This window comes from Lasiodiplodia theobromae, assembly GCF_012971845.1.
Source record: "Lasiodiplodia theobromae strain AM2As chromosome Unknown scaffold_70, whole genome shotgun sequence".
In the NCBI taxonomy this organism is placed as follows: Eukaryota; Fungi; Ascomycota; class Dothideomycetes; order Botryosphaeriales; family Botryosphaeriaceae; genus Lasiodiplodia; species Lasiodiplodia theobromae.
Genome location: NW_023336553.1, coordinates 58,220 through 76,613, shown reverse-complemented (window position 1 = coordinate 76,613; position 18,394 = coordinate 58,220). Strand labels below are relative to the sequence as shown.

Sequence of the window (18,394 nt, the reverse complement as noted above, 5' to 3'; positions counted from 1 at the left end):
GTGGGGGCAGCGCCGCCCTGCTGCGCGGCTCTGGACTGCAGCCCTGCCCTGGGCGAGTCCAATTGGCAGCGGCATTGCGAGGGTTGCATCGGCGTCTGCCCCCAGCATGGTCCAGGAGGCGTGCGGGTCGGCGGGGGCAGCAGCAGCTGGAGTGGATGGACGGCCGGCAGCTGCGACGCTGGAGGGCACCCGTGTAAACCCGAATCTTGGCGCGCTAGCCGCTTGCGCAATAGTGCACTCAAGCGAAGTTTTCGCCGTCGACCGCCGCCCTTATTTATGCTCTCAATCCTTTCGAACCTCTTCTTCTCCATCCATCTCCCCTCATCCCTTTCCGATTGGTTTCATTGATCAACCGGCACAATGGCTAAGGACGGCGAAGTTGTTCAGGCTGACAAGGTACGTCCGTCGGATTCCGCAGTCGCAAGTCGACGATGCGCGCCTGTAAACCCGAAGAAGAGCTGCGGCTAACCATGATAACAGAGCGTTTTCGGCATGCCCGTAAGTCATCACCGACGAAGTCCTCGCATCAACGCTCGCCTTGGACGGGCCTGTATCATCCGCCTCACCGCTCGCAGCGGCTGTTGAGCCGCTTGCGATGACGGGGCTGCGGATGCTGCAACCTGTCCAAGTTGTTGCGGAGTTGGCTCCTCGATAAACCTTACTAACACAATCACAACAGGGATTCGTGGTCGACTTCTTGAGTACGTCCCGCCATTGGGCTTCCATCTGAGATGCGTTACCGGTGCCATTGGCACTGGCGATGGATTCGTGATGGAAGCTGCAAATTTTGCGTTTAGACCTCGGTCACTGACTGCTTATCTACAGTGGGTGGTGTTTCCGCCGCCGTCTCGAAGACCGCCGCCGCTCCCATCGAGCGTGTCAAGCTCCTCATCCAGAACCAGGTATGCCATAACCGTCGTCACGGCCTGCGTCGGCCGCCTTGCCGTTGGCTCTCAGCTACTCCCGCTACGCCGACGTCATCTCTCGAGCGTACGCTAATCTGCTTCTTCAATAGGATGAGATGCTTCGCGCCGGTCGTCTCGACCGCAAGTACAACGGCATCATGGACTGCTTCCGCCGTACCACCGCCTCTGAGGGTGTCGTCTCCCTGTGGCGTGGTAACACCGCCAACGTCATCCGTTACTTCCCTACCCAGGCCCTGAACTTCGCTTTCCGTGACACCTACAAGTCGATGTTCGCCTTCAAGAAGGATCGTGATGGCTACGCCAAGTGGATGATGGGTAACCTTGCCTCCGGTGGTGCTGCTGGTGCCACTTCCCTCCTCTTCGTCTACTCTCTCGACTACGCCCGTACCCGTCTTGCCAACGACGCCAAGTCCGCCAAGGGCGGTGGTGACCGCCAGTTCAACGGTCTCGTCGACGTCTACAAGAAGACTCTTGCTTCCGATGGTATTGCCGGTCTCTACCGTGGTTTCGGTCCCTCCGTTGCTGGTATCGTCGTCTACCGTGGTCTGTACTTCGGCATGTACGACTCGATCAAGCCCGTCGTCCTCGTTGGTCCTCTTGAGGGTAACTTCCTTGCTTCCTTCCTTCTCGGCTGGACTGTCACCACCGGTGCCGGTATCGCTTCCTACCCTCTTGACACCGTCCGTCGTCGTATGATGATGACTTCTGGTGAGGTACGTATCAACAGCGCTCCACGATGATAACGTTGATTCTAACCAACTTCGCAGGCCGTCAAGTACAAGTCTTCTCTCGATGCCGCCAAGCAGATCATCGCCAAGGAGGGCGTCAAGTCCCTCTTCAAGGGTGCTGGTGCCAACATCCTCCGTGGTGTTGCCGGCGCTGGTGTCCTGTCCATCTACGACCAGGTCCAGCTCATCCTCTTCGGCAAGAAGTTCAAGGGTGGTTCCGGCTAAATGCCGTCTCGTTCGATTCCGACCGAGAAAAGCATACCGTAATACAGGGGAGGGGACGTGGCGTGGAGGATGGAGTGGATAGAGTAAGATCAAGCCTGAGCTTGTTCTGGTCACGAAAGAAAACAAAGCTGGGAGCGGTTTCTGATATCCCTGCTTTCAAGCATTTTGTACTTTACCCGGCAAATTTTCTTCTTTGTACCTTGCGCATCTCGCTGGCTTGACCTGCTCTGATTTTCTTTGATTTCCAATTTGGTTCCTGAGCACTTCCGTCGTTAGATAGTGCATTCTCATCGGCAGGAGGTGTTCAGAGGTTGGGAGCGGGAGAAAATATGGGCATAGAATTCAGTTGTCTTTTTCATCAATGCTCGTACTATCACGATGCTATGTGCAGGTGTTGAACTAGCCAGATTCCAACCATAAGCAGGGTCTCGAGCCTCAACCGTGGATCATGACTCCATCGCCACCCGACAGGGTGGTTGAGGCACGGTAAGTTGCGCAATCCCATTGTCGAGCTGCCTGAATGGTCTTCTCCTTGCATGCGCCTCCTTTATGATGTGCTGGGGTAGATGCGGCGGCCCTAGGATCGGCGGCCCGTTAAGGGAAAGCTTCACGTGACGTCATCAGGCTTGTAAAGGCAACGAGCTCAACTTGCGGTTCTGCTGCGCCAAACATCTGTCCTTGCATCCTTGCCGCGCGTCCTGCACGTACAAAAAGCAGAAAACGTCCTCCTTTGTCCTATAAATTCACTCAGTACCTCCTCCAGCTCTCAACATCACACCACCATCCCAACCTACAACATCTACCATGCCTCCAATCCCCATCTACTCGGACGCACCGATCAAGCCGCCTGCCGCCGCCGCAAAGGCAGAAGGCGTAACACCGCAAACGGCTGCAGCAAACGGTCACCAGCAACCCGCACCGACCCGCACCACTGCCACAACCACCGCCGCCTTCGACCCTTCCGCGCCTCCACCGCCGCAACCAGGCGCCGCGCCTGTTCCTCCTCCAACCTCCCAATTCTCCGCCTCTTCTTCCCCGCCACGGCCGCAGCCGGGCGCCGCGCCCGTCCCCGCACCCACGGGTAGCAGCAACAATGATAGCACGGTCACGAAGACGGTGACGGAGACGGTGACAACGCTAGGCGGCCCGCCACCGCAGTTCGGCATACCGGCACCAGGCGCGAACGCGGCTGCCACACGCTCGACCGACGCTGGTATTCCTCAGCATAGCGCGAATAATGGCCCGACGACGATAAATTTCGGTGCGGTGGAAGGCGGTGCGACGAGGGCTCGTGGGTCGAGTACGGCGTCGTTGGAGCACCCGCCAGGCTATGTACAGTATGTGAAGCTTTCTCTCTTTCTTCTTTTCTTTCTTTTTCTCTCTCGCTACTTGGATTCTTTCATCATGAGTGGTGATCAATCATGCTAACACGGAATTCTTCTTTGCCTTTAGGAATCCATACGTTGACGGAACCGCGGCACAGCGAGCGGCTATGGAGGATGCGGCAGCGAGGGAGAGAGAAGAAGGTGGCATGTGGGGAACCGTCAAGGGCTTCGCAGCCAGCGTGGGCCAGCAGTTGAAGAAGGCGGATCAGGAAGCTTGGAAGTTGGTTGGGAATGCAGGAAAATAGAAGGGTTGGTTTTGGAAATGCGGAAATGGTACACGCAAGAAGAGTTCCTTGGGTTTAAGGTTATTTGAGATGGGATACACACAGAGCATGAGGCTCGATTGATGGAATGAAAACGATGATTGGGGGCTCATTTGGAAGGGAATTGGCGTTTTAGGTCAACTTTGTACTGGACAACAGGCTTTCGTGTATGAATAGTAGGAACCGGAAGCAATGAATTCTTGAGAGATATCTTTGCAGGTAATCTCAAGGCCGATCGATCTTCCTCGGCATATTCGTCGAGGCAAGCTGTAGCATCGCTACTCATTTTTCCATGCATGAGGTATCACATCGCGACTTTTTAGCTTGCAGCAGTGCAGCCAGTAAGCCGAAACGGAGCTGCGGAACACGACAACCGCTTCCAACTGATCTCGCAGCACCGGGCGTGCGGAACAAGAAAACCGGCTAAGTCACGAGCTAATGCTCAACCGCCGCCGTCTGATTCGGTCCCAGCTCTAACCAGCCAGGAAACTTTTATTGCTTCCACATCTTGATCCTTCCCGTGTCCCCAAAGGTGAGGATTTTTTTGATCCTCTCCCGCATCACTAAGCATACCATTGTCGTCACCGCCAGAATGGAGCATAGCAACAGCCTACGGGCCGTCCAATCTATCACGAAGTCATCGACTCGCAGAACTCACTCCCATCTCCATAAGCTCAGTCGTGGAAGATTTGCTCCTGGTGTACTGCACGTACGTGCAGCACAGAATAATCAGGCCGCGGTAATATAATCCGCCAACGGATGCCCTGGAGAGCTACCGAATTTCCCTCCGGATATCACGAGTCATTCCCGCCTTTCGTCTTGCACGGAGTAGTAAAAGCGAGTGAGCGGGCTCCCTAAGCCAAGAAGCCGCCGAGCGAATCGGATGTACATGCCGACGTCGCGAAATGAAGATGCAAAAGGGGGGTTGGGGGAAGAGAGAGTAAGTCGAACATGATAGGCCGTGTCGAGCGCGGAATACAACTCCGCTTCGTTCGAACTTGCAAACACGAAGAGGCTTACTACCGCTTCGAGCTGTCCGCGTAATCTGTCAGGTTACATCGGAGGGAAGAAAAGAGCAGAGTCGAGGAGGGACTTGGCGGATCGCCCTTGTGCACATTCTATCACACCACAGTCCCGGGCGGCCCTATGGCCGCTCCTCACCTTGATTCGTCCGGATCCTGCCTCCGCTTTTTGACGCTTTCTATTCTTGTCGATCGGACCTTTCTCCGGTATCGATTGTGGTACCAATCGCATTATGATTTCATAGGAACATCAGATGCGGAGGAAATTCAACACCGGATCTTCATCGTAGCTCAGGAAGAAAATCGTTCATGGTGCTCATCGCCCTCTACAGCAACCTCAATAGCAAAGAAAGAACCGGAAAGAATAATTACACCACCTCAGTCAGTTGATAATCCGCCGAGCAGTAGCGAAAGCAAGGTTCAAAAGCAAAAAGAAGAGATCAAAAGAAGCCGCCCATTTTGCCCATTCCATCCGTTAATATCCACCGAGAAAATCCATGATTTTCAGCCGCCAAAACGCCACAGAACCACCGCTGGAGGACACCCAGTATTGCCGGTCGCGCCAAGCAAAAGTTCTTTACGAGGGTTTGTTGACCGTTGGTTGCGTAGTTCGAAGCAAAGTGCTTACAAAGCTGGGAGGTGCGATCTGCACAATCAAGAAAGCAAGAATCCGAGAGAAGTCAATGCGACTCGGAACTTCTCGACTCGAAAAGAAAAACCCAGCAAGAGGAGAGGCGGTTCTTGGTGTATATGCCTCGTGAAACTTCGCACGTGTGATTCGAAAAAACTGAGCCACAGCCCAATGCGCCGGCACCTTTCCTGCGGTGATACAGCCCAATTCAAATGTTGTCGCTGAGAGACTGGAGGACAGCAGTCTCTGCAGTGGCAGTGTTAGAGCTCAGTGTCTGGGTGCCAGCTTTGTGGGAACGAATCTCGGAGTTCTCCTTCTCTTCAGATCCGGTCCTCGTCAGAACGTCATTCGTATTGCGGTGCGCTGGGGTGTTCAAACCACGGCTTGGACTTTCGTTCACCCGATCCTCGTACACCTGATTTTCGCTCTCCGGAACCCGTGCGGTAGACGCTGCTTCTGTCTGCTCCTGCATCGCTTGGCTCGTATCGTCCATCTCACTCTTGACAGGTTGACTATCAAGAGCTACGTCCTGGTCGGGTCCGTCACCAGCGTCCTCCTCCACACCCTCAACAAGACGACGGAAATCCTCTTCACCGCGCTCCAGGATATCTGCAACTTCGCTCTTGAGCTTAAGTTCGCCCGGTGGCGGAGCCTCGACTGTTCCAATGTTGCCAAGAACCATGACATAATCCCTTTGGGCGTTTGAATGGACGGTATGAGCACGCTTAGCTAGTTCCTGCTTTATTACTCCTGTCAGCTGGGTCAGCCGATCCCTGACAGCATCACATGCGTCCTGGAACATCGTTGTACGGTTCTGAGACACATGCGAAGACATGTGTCCTTTCATCCTCATGTAGCATCCGCCCCCACGCTCTCCGTTGCATAACTCGTACGCATGCTCCATCGCAGCAGCAATGACGGGTGTGAACTCTCTGTTCACCTCCCTCTGAGCCTCTGTCATCATCGTCTTGATCGCCTCAATCTGTGCTGTGAGGAAAGGTTGGGTGTTGTTGAGCTGCCTACTGAGTCCTGCAACGATAGCCGGACTGACACCCAAGTCGCTGGCTCGCTTGGTTACGGTGTTATGGAACTTGGTCAAGACCTCCAACGTGTTGGTCTTGAACTTGTCCAGCTGCGCAGGAAGAGCACGTTGGAACGCCCGTTCCCAGCCCGTAGCAATTTGCTTTATCATTGGCTCAGCGCTGGGGAAAGGTCAGCAAACTTGACTCGACTTTATGGAACTAGAGCAACTTACAGTTCGCCGTTGAAATCGCGAGGACCAGAAGCTCCTGAGAATACACCGTTCCGCCTAGTAGTTGCGCGGTATGTTCCAAAGTGAAGCCCACCCTGGTTCCGAGGCTTGCCCCATCCTTCGGCTGTCGAAATGCTAGCATCAGAAGCGTTTGCAATAGCTCGGTCATATTTGTCGTAAATGTTCTCAGTAAGAGCTTCAGACAAACCAGAGAGTGTCTCATTGACAACTCTACAAAGCTCATGATCGGCCTCCCTCAACTTGGTCTGTAGAAATTGAGCTTCTTTCTGCCGCTGTGAGGCAGTAAGTTGAGAGGTGGTTCTGGTGTTGAATGCCCACATGGACAGAGAATTGAGGAGCTGAGAAACATTGTTAAGATATCTACGACCGGCTGCGGCACGACCGGATTCGGTAAGCTTTTTGCAGTGTGCTTGAAGCTGTGACAACTCCGTTTCGTCGGCATTGCTGAATCCGGACACATCCTTGTCCCTCTTGAACCGACCGCTGAGTTTCTGGAAGGCTCTCGCGCTTATGCAGAAGACCGGAAGCGAGCGGGCAACTTCGTCGTAGTCACGGATCTCCTTGTTGGGGTCGAAGTTCTCCTCGTCTTCTTCCTGCGCGGTCTCTTGGTCTAGCTCCTTGATTCCAGCTGCGAAGTCCTGCTGGATTGCTCCTCGAGAGTAGTCGTTTCTGCCTCTGATGCACAGAGAGTTGATCTCGTGGTCAATAGCCGCAATCCTCTCATTAAGAGCCTTGATCTCTCTCCTGAGTGCTTTCTGCTGTGCGTCTATTGATTCTCGCTCAGCCTTGGCATTCCTTTTCTGGGATCGAAGCTCCTGGACCTTTGAATCGATTTCCTCACTAGTTAGTGGGAGTCGATCCTCTCGATCATCCTCGCTGTCAACCTCAGCGTCCGACGCTTCAGACGCATCAGAGACTTCGTCAGCAGAATCGTCGTCCGAGCCGGTAGTGCGGCGCTGCCTTTTCTGCGGACGGGACTTGGCTGATGATCTCTTCCGTTTCTTGGTCGGCGCATAAACCGTCGTGCCATCTTGCAGGTCATCTTTCAGCTTCTCCCAGGTTTCGAGTTGATCATCACACTCGTCTATGACGCCGAGGTAAGTTTCTTTGGCATCGGCATGCTCTTTCAACTGGTCTTTGAGCGCTTTGACTTGGTTCCTCAATCGGTCCGCCTCTTGCCAGGACTCTTCAGCGGTCTCGCTCAGGTCGAGACTTTGTACAGCTTCCTGGTTAGAGATGTCGTCCGTCTTGGAGCAAATGAAGGTTACGTTTCCGTAAGTCCCGTCCAGTTTGAGCTGTCGCTTGAAGGAGTCACCGAGTAGCGATTTGGCTGCCTTGTCATCGACAGCGCGTGTTATCGGTGCCACTATCCAAAGACCTGTGCATTTCTTCATGTATCCATCGGCGACAGCAGCACGTGCTGCATTTGAGTCGTGAACTCCGGGAAGATCAACAAGGACAGCACCGGTCGATAACGCTTGCGCCTTAGTGTAGATCTTGACAACCTTGATGAGAGGCCAGTACTCCATGGTCTTCGTATCAGCCTTCTTGTCCTTCTTCTCTTTTCCCGTGTTCTTCTCCTGACTGTCCACGTAAGTTTGGAGCTTCTTGTAGAAGTTGCAGTTCTCACTGTCGGCGATGTGCTTCACGGTTCCGAGGATGTTGTTCACTTTCGCATCGCGCTTCAAACCCTCAAGTCCACCACTCGCAAGCTGTTCCCTCGTCCTGCTCGGATAGACAGCACGAATCTTTGCAAGAGCTATACCAGCCTCACTGTCCGGGTTACTAGTGGCCTCCTTAGATATATTGCCACCGCCGTCCAAGATATCATCAAAGAGGGTCTTGAGCTCTTTGTACCAGTCGTCGGGGCTGATGAATTCGACATCCGCCCGGTACCGTTTTCCTTCGTCGTTGCTATCGTTCCAGGAGAGCTCTGTGACTACAGCTGTACAAGCACGCATGCAGTTGGTAGGAACGAGACGCTCCTCATCAAGTAGGGCGTTGATGACGCTGCTTTTACCGGCACCGGTATTTCCGACGACACCAATGACTGTACGACTACGGACAGCTTCCTTCTTCAGGTCCGCGATCTGTTGTAGCCACTGTGCCGCGTCACGACTCCTGGCTTGGCCACTATCCATGGATGTCTGGAGCATCTCGAGCAACTCCATAGCTTTCTCGACGCCCTTCTCCAATGTCTCAGGATTCGTCTCAGATGACAATTGTTGTAGGAAGGGATTCTGCGGTGCAGCATCGACATCATCCGACGGGTTAGGGTGGTCGTGGTCCTCCTGCTGACTGATAACAGACCCACTCAATGTAGGTGACGGTGACGGTGACACGCTGGGGTTTAGTGCGGGCAACTGGGGATGAGCAAAATGAAATGGACTCGCAGCATTCTGAGCTGGTTGTCCAAGTAGGCTTAGATAATTTACGCATCCGGCAGGGCCAGCAGAGCCGGCAGGGCCAGCAGAGCTATACTGAGACCGCAGATGTTGGTGGTTCTGAGTAGCACGATAAGCCTCGGCGCTGCTGAAGGTAGCATATGGTGAGGGATGGTTCGGCTGAGGTTGCTGCTAGGGAACCGGAGGAGTCCATGGCACGCCAAAATTCGCAGATGCAGAAGACGACGGAACATGCGGGCGTGGAGGCCAGTCATGACGATTGGCGGCAGTAGCTGGGGATGCACTTGACACAGGCGGGTGGCTGAACCGGTAAGCTGGAAGTACATAACCAGCGTTGGTAAGCGGTGGCGCTGACGCTGCTGGCCGTTGACGAGAACCTGTCAAAGTCGGCGGAGTAGTAGCAGCGGTAGTGTGTTGCAACCGTTCAGTCCTAGCCGAGGCAGGTGGTGCAGATGCTGTTGGTTGTTGATGAGAACCTGTTGAAGCCAACGGGGTAGCAGAGGTAGTGGCCTGCACCGATTGAGTCCTGGCCGAGACGGGCGGCGAGTGTGGCAACGGTGGCGGAGTGGCAGTCGTCCTCGGCTCAGCCTTGACTTGGCCAACCGCCGGAGTGCTCGTGACATCAGCAGGTGCCCGGGCGGCAGAAGCGGACGAGGGGCGCACGGGTATCAAGACGACTATCTTGTCCTCGCTGCCATAAACGGTTATTCATGTCTCGACAGTGAAATTTTGTTTAGTACTCACTATTTGTTGAGGTCGGTCAGTTTGTCCGTCTTTTTTGTTACCATCGGTCCAAGGTGCAGCTCGAAATCGTCGGGCTCATTTTCGTACCTGGTGCGGTACACTTTGTGGATAGCCTCGATTGTCGTCTTGCCATTTCCCTTGATCCATAGGAAATCACTCTGCTCGGTAGCTTCCGAAGGGTTTCGGTCTTGGAATAGGACAGCCACCCAATATCTCGTCGCTTTATGACTTCGTCGGGCTTGACGGCCTTGGCGAGCTCGCGAAACGCATCGTAAGCCGATGGTGTGAGGTCCATGTTGACTTCACCAGCCAATCACAGGTGTTGCGAGATGACTCAGCGACGTTGGCCGAGCGACTGGCAGACAATGACGGTTTTGTGTGTCGTTGAACAATGTTACTTGTGGCGCATTCCACAGCCGGTAAGGTGGAGAACACGCGTGGATCGGCCCAAGCGGAGAGGGCTGGCACCCTTGCCGGCTTTAATCCTTCGAAAGCTTGGTCTGATGCAAGCGCTGGGCTTCAAGCGATGCAGGCCACAGCGCAAGCGTCGTGGGATGCAGGCACACTGTTGGGTGTGGAGTTTTGGTCGCGGGTGCGCGTGTCACGAAGCAAACGCGCTAGATGGTTCATCACGTGTAAGGCGCTCGGACCACCATATAACAAGTGGGGCAGGTGCGGTTTGACAACAGAGCAAGAAGATCACACTCCCGAGCTGGGGAAATCTTCGGACTGGCAGTCTTGGTGGGTGGGACTGACGCGAAGCGACCTACAATCATGTCTTCCGGATTACTGGCCTGTCTACTACCCGCCTTGTTTGTCTGCTATGAGCTTGTATGTCCCTGGTCTTCAGATTGCGGATCGGACGGCAATCGTGCAGACAAAAGCCCAATATGCCTCTTGGACTCACTGAATGAGGCCATCGATATGGTCTGTTCTATGTCAAGCTTTCAGCGCGCTCGAGTCCTTTTCACGTGTCTAGCTTGCGCTGTATACGTCCACAACGTCATCGATCCATGATTGATCCAGAACCTCGGTCTCGTTGGCGAAAGCTAAATCCTCGATGTATTTGAAAATCCCCCTGCCCCCGCATTAGACGCTTTGCAGCTCCTTCACTCTACGTGAACCATCAGCAACCTTAATCAATCCTCTTCATCAGCAGAATGGCACCTCCGTCTCCTCTCTCGAAGCATCAGACCCAGCCTCCTCTGCGTCAGCTTGCCGCCGAGAAGCTGCACGGAAAGGGCAGCAATCCGTCTCAGCTGGGAGACCCGGTATCTCTCAAAGCCGAAACCTCAAACTCTTGGCCCACCGGGCGAGAATTCGGGCCCCGTGGAAGCGGGACACCTTGGTTCCATCTCAGCAACTCAGCCAGGAGGACGATGCTGGGAGATCCGATCAGCCTGAAGGTGGAGACAGTGGATACAGAGCCCGTCGACCATGACAATGGGCCATCTGGAAGCGCTGGAAGTGTACAGAGGAAGCCAAAGCTCTGAGGTCCGGTCAGCGCGCTGTCGCCCGGCCGATAGCTCTCAAGCATGTGGTCAACAATTCCCTGAAGCTTGCTTGTAATCATGTACACGCGGCTTGTCTTTCCTTTCCCTTATCTGGCTTACTGTATGTTTGGATTAAAAGCAATTCCATTCCCTTATCGATTGATTCTGAGCATCTGGTGGAGCTTTTTGTGTCGCACCCCGCGGACTGGTCTTGGTCGCAAATGCATGGCCCGGTGCATCCATAGCAGCGCTAGCGAGCGATATGTGCGCTACAAGCCGCCTAGTTGTACAATAGCGGAATGGCTCGTAAAAAGGAAGGTCCTAGATCTATACGCGCGTATTTTCGTATTCGTGTCGATACGAGTCAGGAGAGGGGTCTCCGGGCGTTATCCGTGTGTAGGTTTAGATGAAGAGCGTGTATGAGAAGGCGCAGGGGGACAGTCTCAGGCAGAGATCTGGTCCCTGAAAGCGTGGAAGTGGAGCGAAGTAGTTGTATGCGCTGATCAATGCGCGTGGGCGCAGATACCGGTTTTCCCGCGGAATTAACAGGGCGGCGATGAGCGGCGGTGGACGACAGTCGAATTGCGCAGAAACAGGCGAAGCACACGCTCTAAGAGCGCCGGTGCAAGATTCGATCTGGCGCGGATGGCAGTTCGCTGGTCGGCCGGCAGGCTGTGGCGCAAGCTTGGGGCTGGTCCGTGGGGCTTGACGGTGACGTCGCGGCGCGAGCATGGATTCCCCATCATGCAAGCTACGTCGCCTTAGGCTGATTAGTTCAAAAGACCCTATACGCCCGGCCCCCGAGCTCCTCTCCTGTTGTGCGACGCGCTGCACTGCGATTTCTTAATTTGGCCGTGATCCGTCCATGGCGTGAACAGCCGATTACCTGACATTTGCCCCCGCCATGCCGCCCTCGCACGAGCGGTAGAAATACATCCTCCGACCCCGATTCCTTCCTTATCCGCGCCGCGCCAGACCTAGGCCTAGCCGGAGCACACGGAGTTTGAACATTCCGAGCCCCCCTCGCTCATTACATCATCGTCTCCCGGTGCTGTCGCTCAAGAGCCTCACCTCGCCCGCCTTCCGTAGCGCCCGGCGCAACCGCAGTACTAAGCATGGCGAGCTCGCAACTACACGACGCCCTCAAATGCCTGAGGCCAAAGAACTTCACCGATGACGTCCCCCTCGACGACCTCCAAACCTGGATGCGCGACATCTTTGCAAATGCCGAGACCATTGTCAACTCCGTTCCTCAGGTCCCCGGCGGCACCGACTTCCTCTCCTCCAAGCGCAAGCGGACAGACGTCAACGGCGCCCACAATGCCTCCGAGATGACCATAGCAGACGCTCGCGCCCCGCCTTTCGACCCTTCGTACGAGCCTCTCCAGAAGGCATGGGGCAAGCCGATCAAAGTCAACAACAATCCTCTATCGATCTCGACGTACAAAATGGCGGGCGCGGACAGATACGGCTCATGGTTTGCGAGGAGAAGCGTACACGAGGGTTTGGGGTTTGCCAAATGGAAGCGGGCGCTCCAGCAGGAGTTTGCTGAGAGCTTGGCCGTTGACGGTGGTCCTGGAGTTGGCAGTATCAGAGGCATTGGTGGAGACAAGATGCTTGAGCGAAAGGTTGTTGGCAGCCTTGGGAAATTAGAAGGTGCGTTTGAGCAAAGCCATGTCACAGGCCGACTGCTAACCATTTGACGACAGTGCTACAACTATCCGCAAAGTTCCCGGCACCAACAGCGCCTCGAGAATTTATCACCATGCTTCTGACGTCTGACAATGCGTTGAGCGAGAAGTCCAAGCCGCATGTGGACGACCATCCCGCCGCGGATCAAATCCCCCGGCATTATATAGTTGTGTCCATACCATGCGACCACCCAGAAGCACCTATTAGAGACGGCCTCGTACGAGGCAACTACGAGTCTGTTGAGATGATTCGAGAGATACCCCTTACACCTGCAAAGTCTAGAGATGGAGGAGATATAACAAGGAAAGAAGAAGGCAGCCCAGACGATCCGGAAACCAACCCGGTGGAGTGGATAATGATCACGCGGAGTGACCCAGGTGGCGGAATACCCAGATTTTTGATCGACCGCGGAACACCAGGCTCTATTGTCGCAGACACGAGTAAATTCCTAGACTGGGCTTGCGCCAAGGAAGATATTCCAGACCCAGAACAGATTGAACAAGAGGCCTCAGCATCAGCGGTAGACAACGAGACACTGCAGGCAGAAGAGGAGGCACAGCCAAGGGCAAGCTTTTCTGCAGCAGCCCGAAACGTACAACTCACTGGCGTCGGCACAAGCATTGCAGACCTACCGCTCACCGAGCCCTCTACCATCAAACATGGTAAGAACAACAGCAGTTTCTTCTCAACCCTCTCGAATGCCATGGAGACAGGGATTCAAAACTATGCTCCCGCATCCGTGGCCTCGTATCTCCAACCTAGTTCCCAAAACTCATCGTTATCGTATCCAGGATCCGACAGTGCTAGCGACACCTCGAGCATCAACTCATTCGCTTCCGCCGAGCAATGGACTACCGCCAACGGAGGTCCTAATGATGAGGATGAAAACGCTCCTCCATTGCCTCCCAGGCGGCGCATTTCGGACGGAAGCGTTGGAAGCGATCTGGCAAAAAGTCAGTCGAATCAAAATCGCTACGAAAGGGAGATGCAGAAGCTGGACTCTAAGCGAGCAGCGCTGGACGAGAAGATGCGGAAGATGAAGGAGAAGGAGCAAGCACGCACACAGCAGGCTTCGGAACGTGAGGAGCGAGAGAAGCGCAAGGCTGTGGAGAAGTACCAGCGAGAGATGGAGAAGCTGGCCGCGAAACGAGACAAGGAGGCCCAGAAACGGGAACAGCGGAAGAAGAAGGAAGAAGAGAAGAACGTCATCACGCGTCTGCAGCGTGAGCGTGACGAGTTCAAGACGCGTGCAGAAATGGCTGAACATGAGAACAGGTTGCTTAAAGAACAAATTGGCGAACTACAGCACCAAAACACGCGGCTCGTCCAGAACCTGGGCAAGAGCGAGCAGGGCAAGCAGGTGCTCAAGGCCATCGAAGATGAGATGGGTAGGGGAAGGAGCTCAAGTGCTACATCGAGCGTTAAGAGCAAGAGCAGCAAGAGGAGTATCGATGAGAAGCCAGCTGCATGAGCATGGAGTACATTGATGCTGTCGAGTTGTTTGCTGTCCTTTCAGATTTTTGCATCAGTTTTTACTAGGCAAGGGGCGGCGACAGGCTGGTGGGACGGATCATTCGTAGTTCTTTGGGCATATCAGCCACGTTTGTGTTTACCATCATTACTGGACTGCTGGCGGGGCATTTGGAATACCAAGGATTGAGGTTACATTCGGTAGTGGTAGAGCATAGACAGCATCAGTCTATGCAGGAGAATCAAGCATGGAGTTTCCCTTCAGCTGAATTTGACAAGCTCATTAATCTCCACATATCATGAGATACGTGGAGTCGTAGGTGCCCTTTCAATGGAGGTGGCTACAGCCATGTCGTACCTCATACCCCACAGACAAGGGTCATGGGCTTCGGAAATTTTATTTACATGGATACAAGTTCTCGACCATGCCCCATTGGTTCCAGGAACACCCGTCGGGACGGATGTCTCATCTCCGAGCAAAGAGCTATCATCATATTTTCTGTAGGAGCGCAGGGGAGAACAGTGCAAGCCCTGCAGACTCCAACATGCAGGGCTCGTACCTCATCCATCCTCCACGAGCTCCACATGCCCGTCCTCAACGAGCATCACTCTTCAACCCTTGCTGAAAACAGAAACACCTCGGAAGGCCACCTCATCAACAAGGGCAGGAGACGGCGAAACCGCGGCGCTGCTGCCGCGGTAGCCGCCCAGGTCGAGACAACGGCCGTCCCCAGTTTTCTCTTCTGGTCGTCCAGGTATCCCACCTTTGTAAGCCATGCGAGGGTGTCACGGATGTTGGTGCTCCCAATTCTCCCCTTTATCTCGATTCGCTTCAGGGTATGCATGCGTGGACGAGTACATTGTAGGATGAGGGCTTGGGCATGACTCGCGGCTCCGCGCTACCTTCAGACCCAGCGAAGCAGGATGTATCGTCACCAATCGTTAAGCGCTGCGAAACAGAATATAGGCAGCGTTGAGCTTCTTAATTGCATCGACCGCTTACTTTTGTGGGGGAGAGAGGCAAAAAATCATGAAGCATGGTTAGCGAAAAGGTTCAGAACAAGGTGCATGGCAGAGGGACCAGTAACCCACAAATGTTGAAACCCACAACGTTCCTCGAACCGTTGCCTACGGGCGCCTGATGAAGAAACTTTGACAAGCTCGTGGTCCTTTTTGCTTTCCGAGGCGTGGAGGCTTATGCTAGCCGGGGGCAGGAACCCTGCAAGACTAACGGGCAACCACTCGGCGACGCCGTGGAGCTGACTGGGATCCTTCCCTTTTGCCCCTCATCATCCGCCTCTTGTCATCGTCGGGTGCTCCGAATGCCGACTCCAGGCTTCGGGAGGCGAAGAGGGTGGAAATGGCTCGCTTGTCCTCTCAGGAGAAAGATACGTCGGTCACTAAACTAGTGGCCGGGCAGCTGAAGGCACGAGAAGCATAGGCGAGGCCGAGACTAGGTGTGCCTGGCTTGCCCACTTGCGGGCCCCCCCGGCGGCCACACGTTGCCCTTGGACCAAGTCTGCGCTAGGGATCGTGGCTCTGTCGCGAGTCGGGATGGAGGAAGCAGCTGGCTGTTGGTGATAGTGGGGGCTGGAAGGATGGACAGGCTCGGTCCCTTTCCAGGCCCCTCCTTGCGCTTGCTTGCTCGCCTCGGCGCCGGCCCGCGGATTGCGCGTTTTGCCTGCTAACGCCGTTTGGTGTTCTGGGTTTTATCGGGGCTGCCGCTTGCCGGGAGAAGGGCCCGCGGCAAGCCTGGACCGACGATGATGATGATGCGCCGCGCCGCTCCCCCTTAACCGCGCCTCCTTCGGTGGAGCAAAGCGCTTGCGGATGATCGGGGGTAGACGGGAAGCCCGCCATCTGCCGCGACAGATGAAGAAAAAATGAAAAGCCTCGGCCAGAAGAGGGCGCCGGCGCAACACATCGCCCGTCTAAGGGTCTAGAAGCTTGGGCGCTCTCGAAGATTCATTCCCGATGCCTGTCCGTCCCCCGGTTTTCCTTGGGTCTCGCGCTAAAGCGAAAAAACATGCGTAGGATGTGGTTTCCTTTGGAGTCGTCGGATTCGCGTCGAAGATTCCCGATCGGCGCAATCTCCCGCGTGCGTCGCGATAATCGCTGCACACTAAAAGACATGCAAGATGCCCGATTCGGCTATATCACATCCCATTCATCTCCCTCGCTCTCTCCCTCGACCAGATGGCTGCTGCGGGAAGGATTGATGTCTCGGCGCCGATGAGTGAAAAATGCGAGAGCACGCATCCTAGCACCTTTCAATGCCCGCAACGTGCACACAGACGGTTTGCTAGGAAATAAACTAATTTGTTTGGCAACATCGAACGATGCGTCACCACTGCCGCTTCAAGACACCATGCCTTTGTCCATCCGCCATCATCCTGTTCGTCGCAGTACTGTAGCAGTCCCGCGTTCCCGCCTGCGCCCCGACCCCCGTCTCACGTCACAACGAAGGGGCCAGACGGCTATGTGTGAAGAACAACAGAGAACCTGCATACCTGCATGCGCATCATCTTCCTCAGTTGGCCCCCCGGCCCCCAAAGAACCTCGCTGCCTCACGTCATGCATGCAGCAGAGGACGCGAATGTCAAAATGTCTCGCATTCCCGAGCAACGTTGCGCCAGGGCCACAACAGCGCGGGAGCGGGATCCCGCAAATGAGAGGAAGAAAAACAAAGAATGGTCAGAGAGCGCACCCGCCCGTCCATGGCGCGTGTGTGCGCTCGTACAGGTGAATTGAGATAGGACCGCTCCAGAAGGCGCCTCTCAAACGTCATCCCTCACTTCATTCCTCTCAACGGAGGGCGCCGACGCTCGAGAGAGGAGAAAAAAACGCCACGCGGTTTGGTGATGATCCTCCTTCTTGCTCTCCCGCTCTCCCGCCATCATGCAAGTGCAAGAATGATCGCAGCAGGGTGTGTGGAGACGAGAATCCTGCAGATGTGTGTCGCGCATGCGGCGTCCAACCATTGCCGCCCAAAAGAAAATACAGGGCTAACGCTCGCGCTTACGCACGCTTCCCCGGAAAAACAGGTAGCATCAGCGAGATCCCTTGCAGGTTACCATTTCATGCGCGAAAGGGAAATCAGCGGCGCCGGAGAGTGGGCCAAGGCGTGCCTAAATTTGGTGAAGCAGGAAGTGCTCGGCCGGGGCCGAAGGACGACGGGCAGCAATGGATGGTGCCTGGTTTAAGCTCTGACGGTTGCAAGGGTGTCGCGGAATAGCAAAAAAACGGCGCAGAAAATAGAGAGAAACTCAAAAATAACGTTAGTGAGGATCCGGAACAGGAGTCCCTCGTTGCTGCGCCGCGCAGACTTCTAGCCCTTTGCCCTATCTCTCGTGGCGCGACCGGGGTGCTGGGGCGCGAGATCCAATCGTCGGGGATGCGACAGGGAAGCGCGTCCCCGTCAACAAGCGAGTGCCTCGACTGTTTTACACCCTCTGCCGCGGCGCCGGGTGGGTGTCCGTATGGCGGATGACAGCCCCCCTCTCAGCGCGGGTGTGGCGCACGCCGGCACCATGCACGTTGGAGAATTCGAGCACGAGGGACGGTGCGGGATAAGCATAAAGAGAGCTTTCCGGGGTGGCACAGAAACATCAATTTGGCATTTGGGACCGAAACTGATTCTATTGATCTTGTTCCGTAGTTGCTCCCCCAGCACGCTGGAACGTCGAGGTACATAGAATAGTATGGCGGCTACGAAGGGTAACAAGAAGACAAAAAAAAATTCACAGCTACCAGGAACCGGACCGAAACTTGACTTACCTGATCGAGTGCTCATCCCGAGTATCATATACCAAGGTTCAGGGTCTGGGAATCCGTGTCCAGACATCGGGGTCGGTCGCGAGTCGAGAAATCTTGAGCTCAACAATCGTGATCTCAAGCGCCGTGGCGTAAAGCTAAGAATTTTTGACTTCAACAATCTAGCACTTGGGGGGTGTAAGCCATGGTGTCGGCTTGTCGTGTCTCCTGTCGTTATGTCAAGAGGCTCTGCGAAGGTTCGAAAGCATGATCTTCCGATGCTCGAACGTTGGCAATGTAACGTAAGTGAGCCGTTTCGTGCTGCAATTGCGTCAGTGGCGGGATTAGAAGACGGAATGCGGAGTGGTAGAGACTCCTGGTAGC

The 18,394-nt window shown here is 54.9% G+C and overlaps 4 protein-coding genes across 4 annotated transcripts; 3 read left to right on the top strand and 1 right to left on the bottom strand.

Moving 5' to 3' along the window:
- Positions 1–360: 360 nt before the first annotated feature.
- LTHEOB_12683 (Carrier protein) lies at positions 361–1,879 on the top strand (the record flags this gene model as incomplete). Its single annotated transcript, XM_035509577.1, has 6 exons — positions 361–396; positions 481–498; positions 680–701; positions 826–902; positions 1,016–1,639; positions 1,694–1,879. 6 exons carry the CDS (start codon positions 361–363, stop codon positions 1,877–1,879), a joined length of 963 nt encoding a protein of 320 aa, XP_035363952.1.
- An 804-nt stretch (positions 1,880–2,683) lies between these two features.
- Positions 2,684–3,509, top strand: LTHEOB_12682 (uncharacterized protein; the record flags this gene model as incomplete). Its single annotated transcript, XM_035509576.1, has 2 exons — positions 2,684–3,216; positions 3,332–3,509. The coding sequence occupies 2 exons, from the start codon at positions 2,684–2,686 to the stop codon at positions 3,507–3,509; spliced, it is 711 nt and encodes a 236-aa protein (XP_035363951.1).
- Positions 3,510–5,388: 1,879 nt separating this feature from the next.
- LTHEOB_12681 (Tat pathway signal sequence protein) lies at positions 5,389–8,998 on the bottom strand (the record flags this gene model as incomplete). Its single annotated transcript, XM_035509575.1, has 3 exons — positions 5,389–6,382; positions 6,436–8,751; positions 8,889–8,998. 3 exons carry the CDS (start codon positions 8,996–8,998, stop codon positions 5,389–5,391), a joined length of 3,420 nt encoding a protein of 1,139 aa, XP_035363950.1.
- Positions 8,999–12,210: 3,212 nt separating this feature from the next.
- LTHEOB_12680 (Reticulocyte-binding protein 2 protein) lies at positions 12,211–14,258 on the top strand (the record flags this gene model as incomplete). Its single annotated transcript, XM_035509574.1, has 2 exons — positions 12,211–12,751; positions 12,805–14,258. 2 exons carry the CDS (start codon positions 12,211–12,213, stop codon positions 14,256–14,258), a joined length of 1,995 nt encoding a protein of 664 aa, XP_035363949.1.
- Between the last annotated feature and the right edge of the window lie 4,136 nt (positions 14,259–18,394).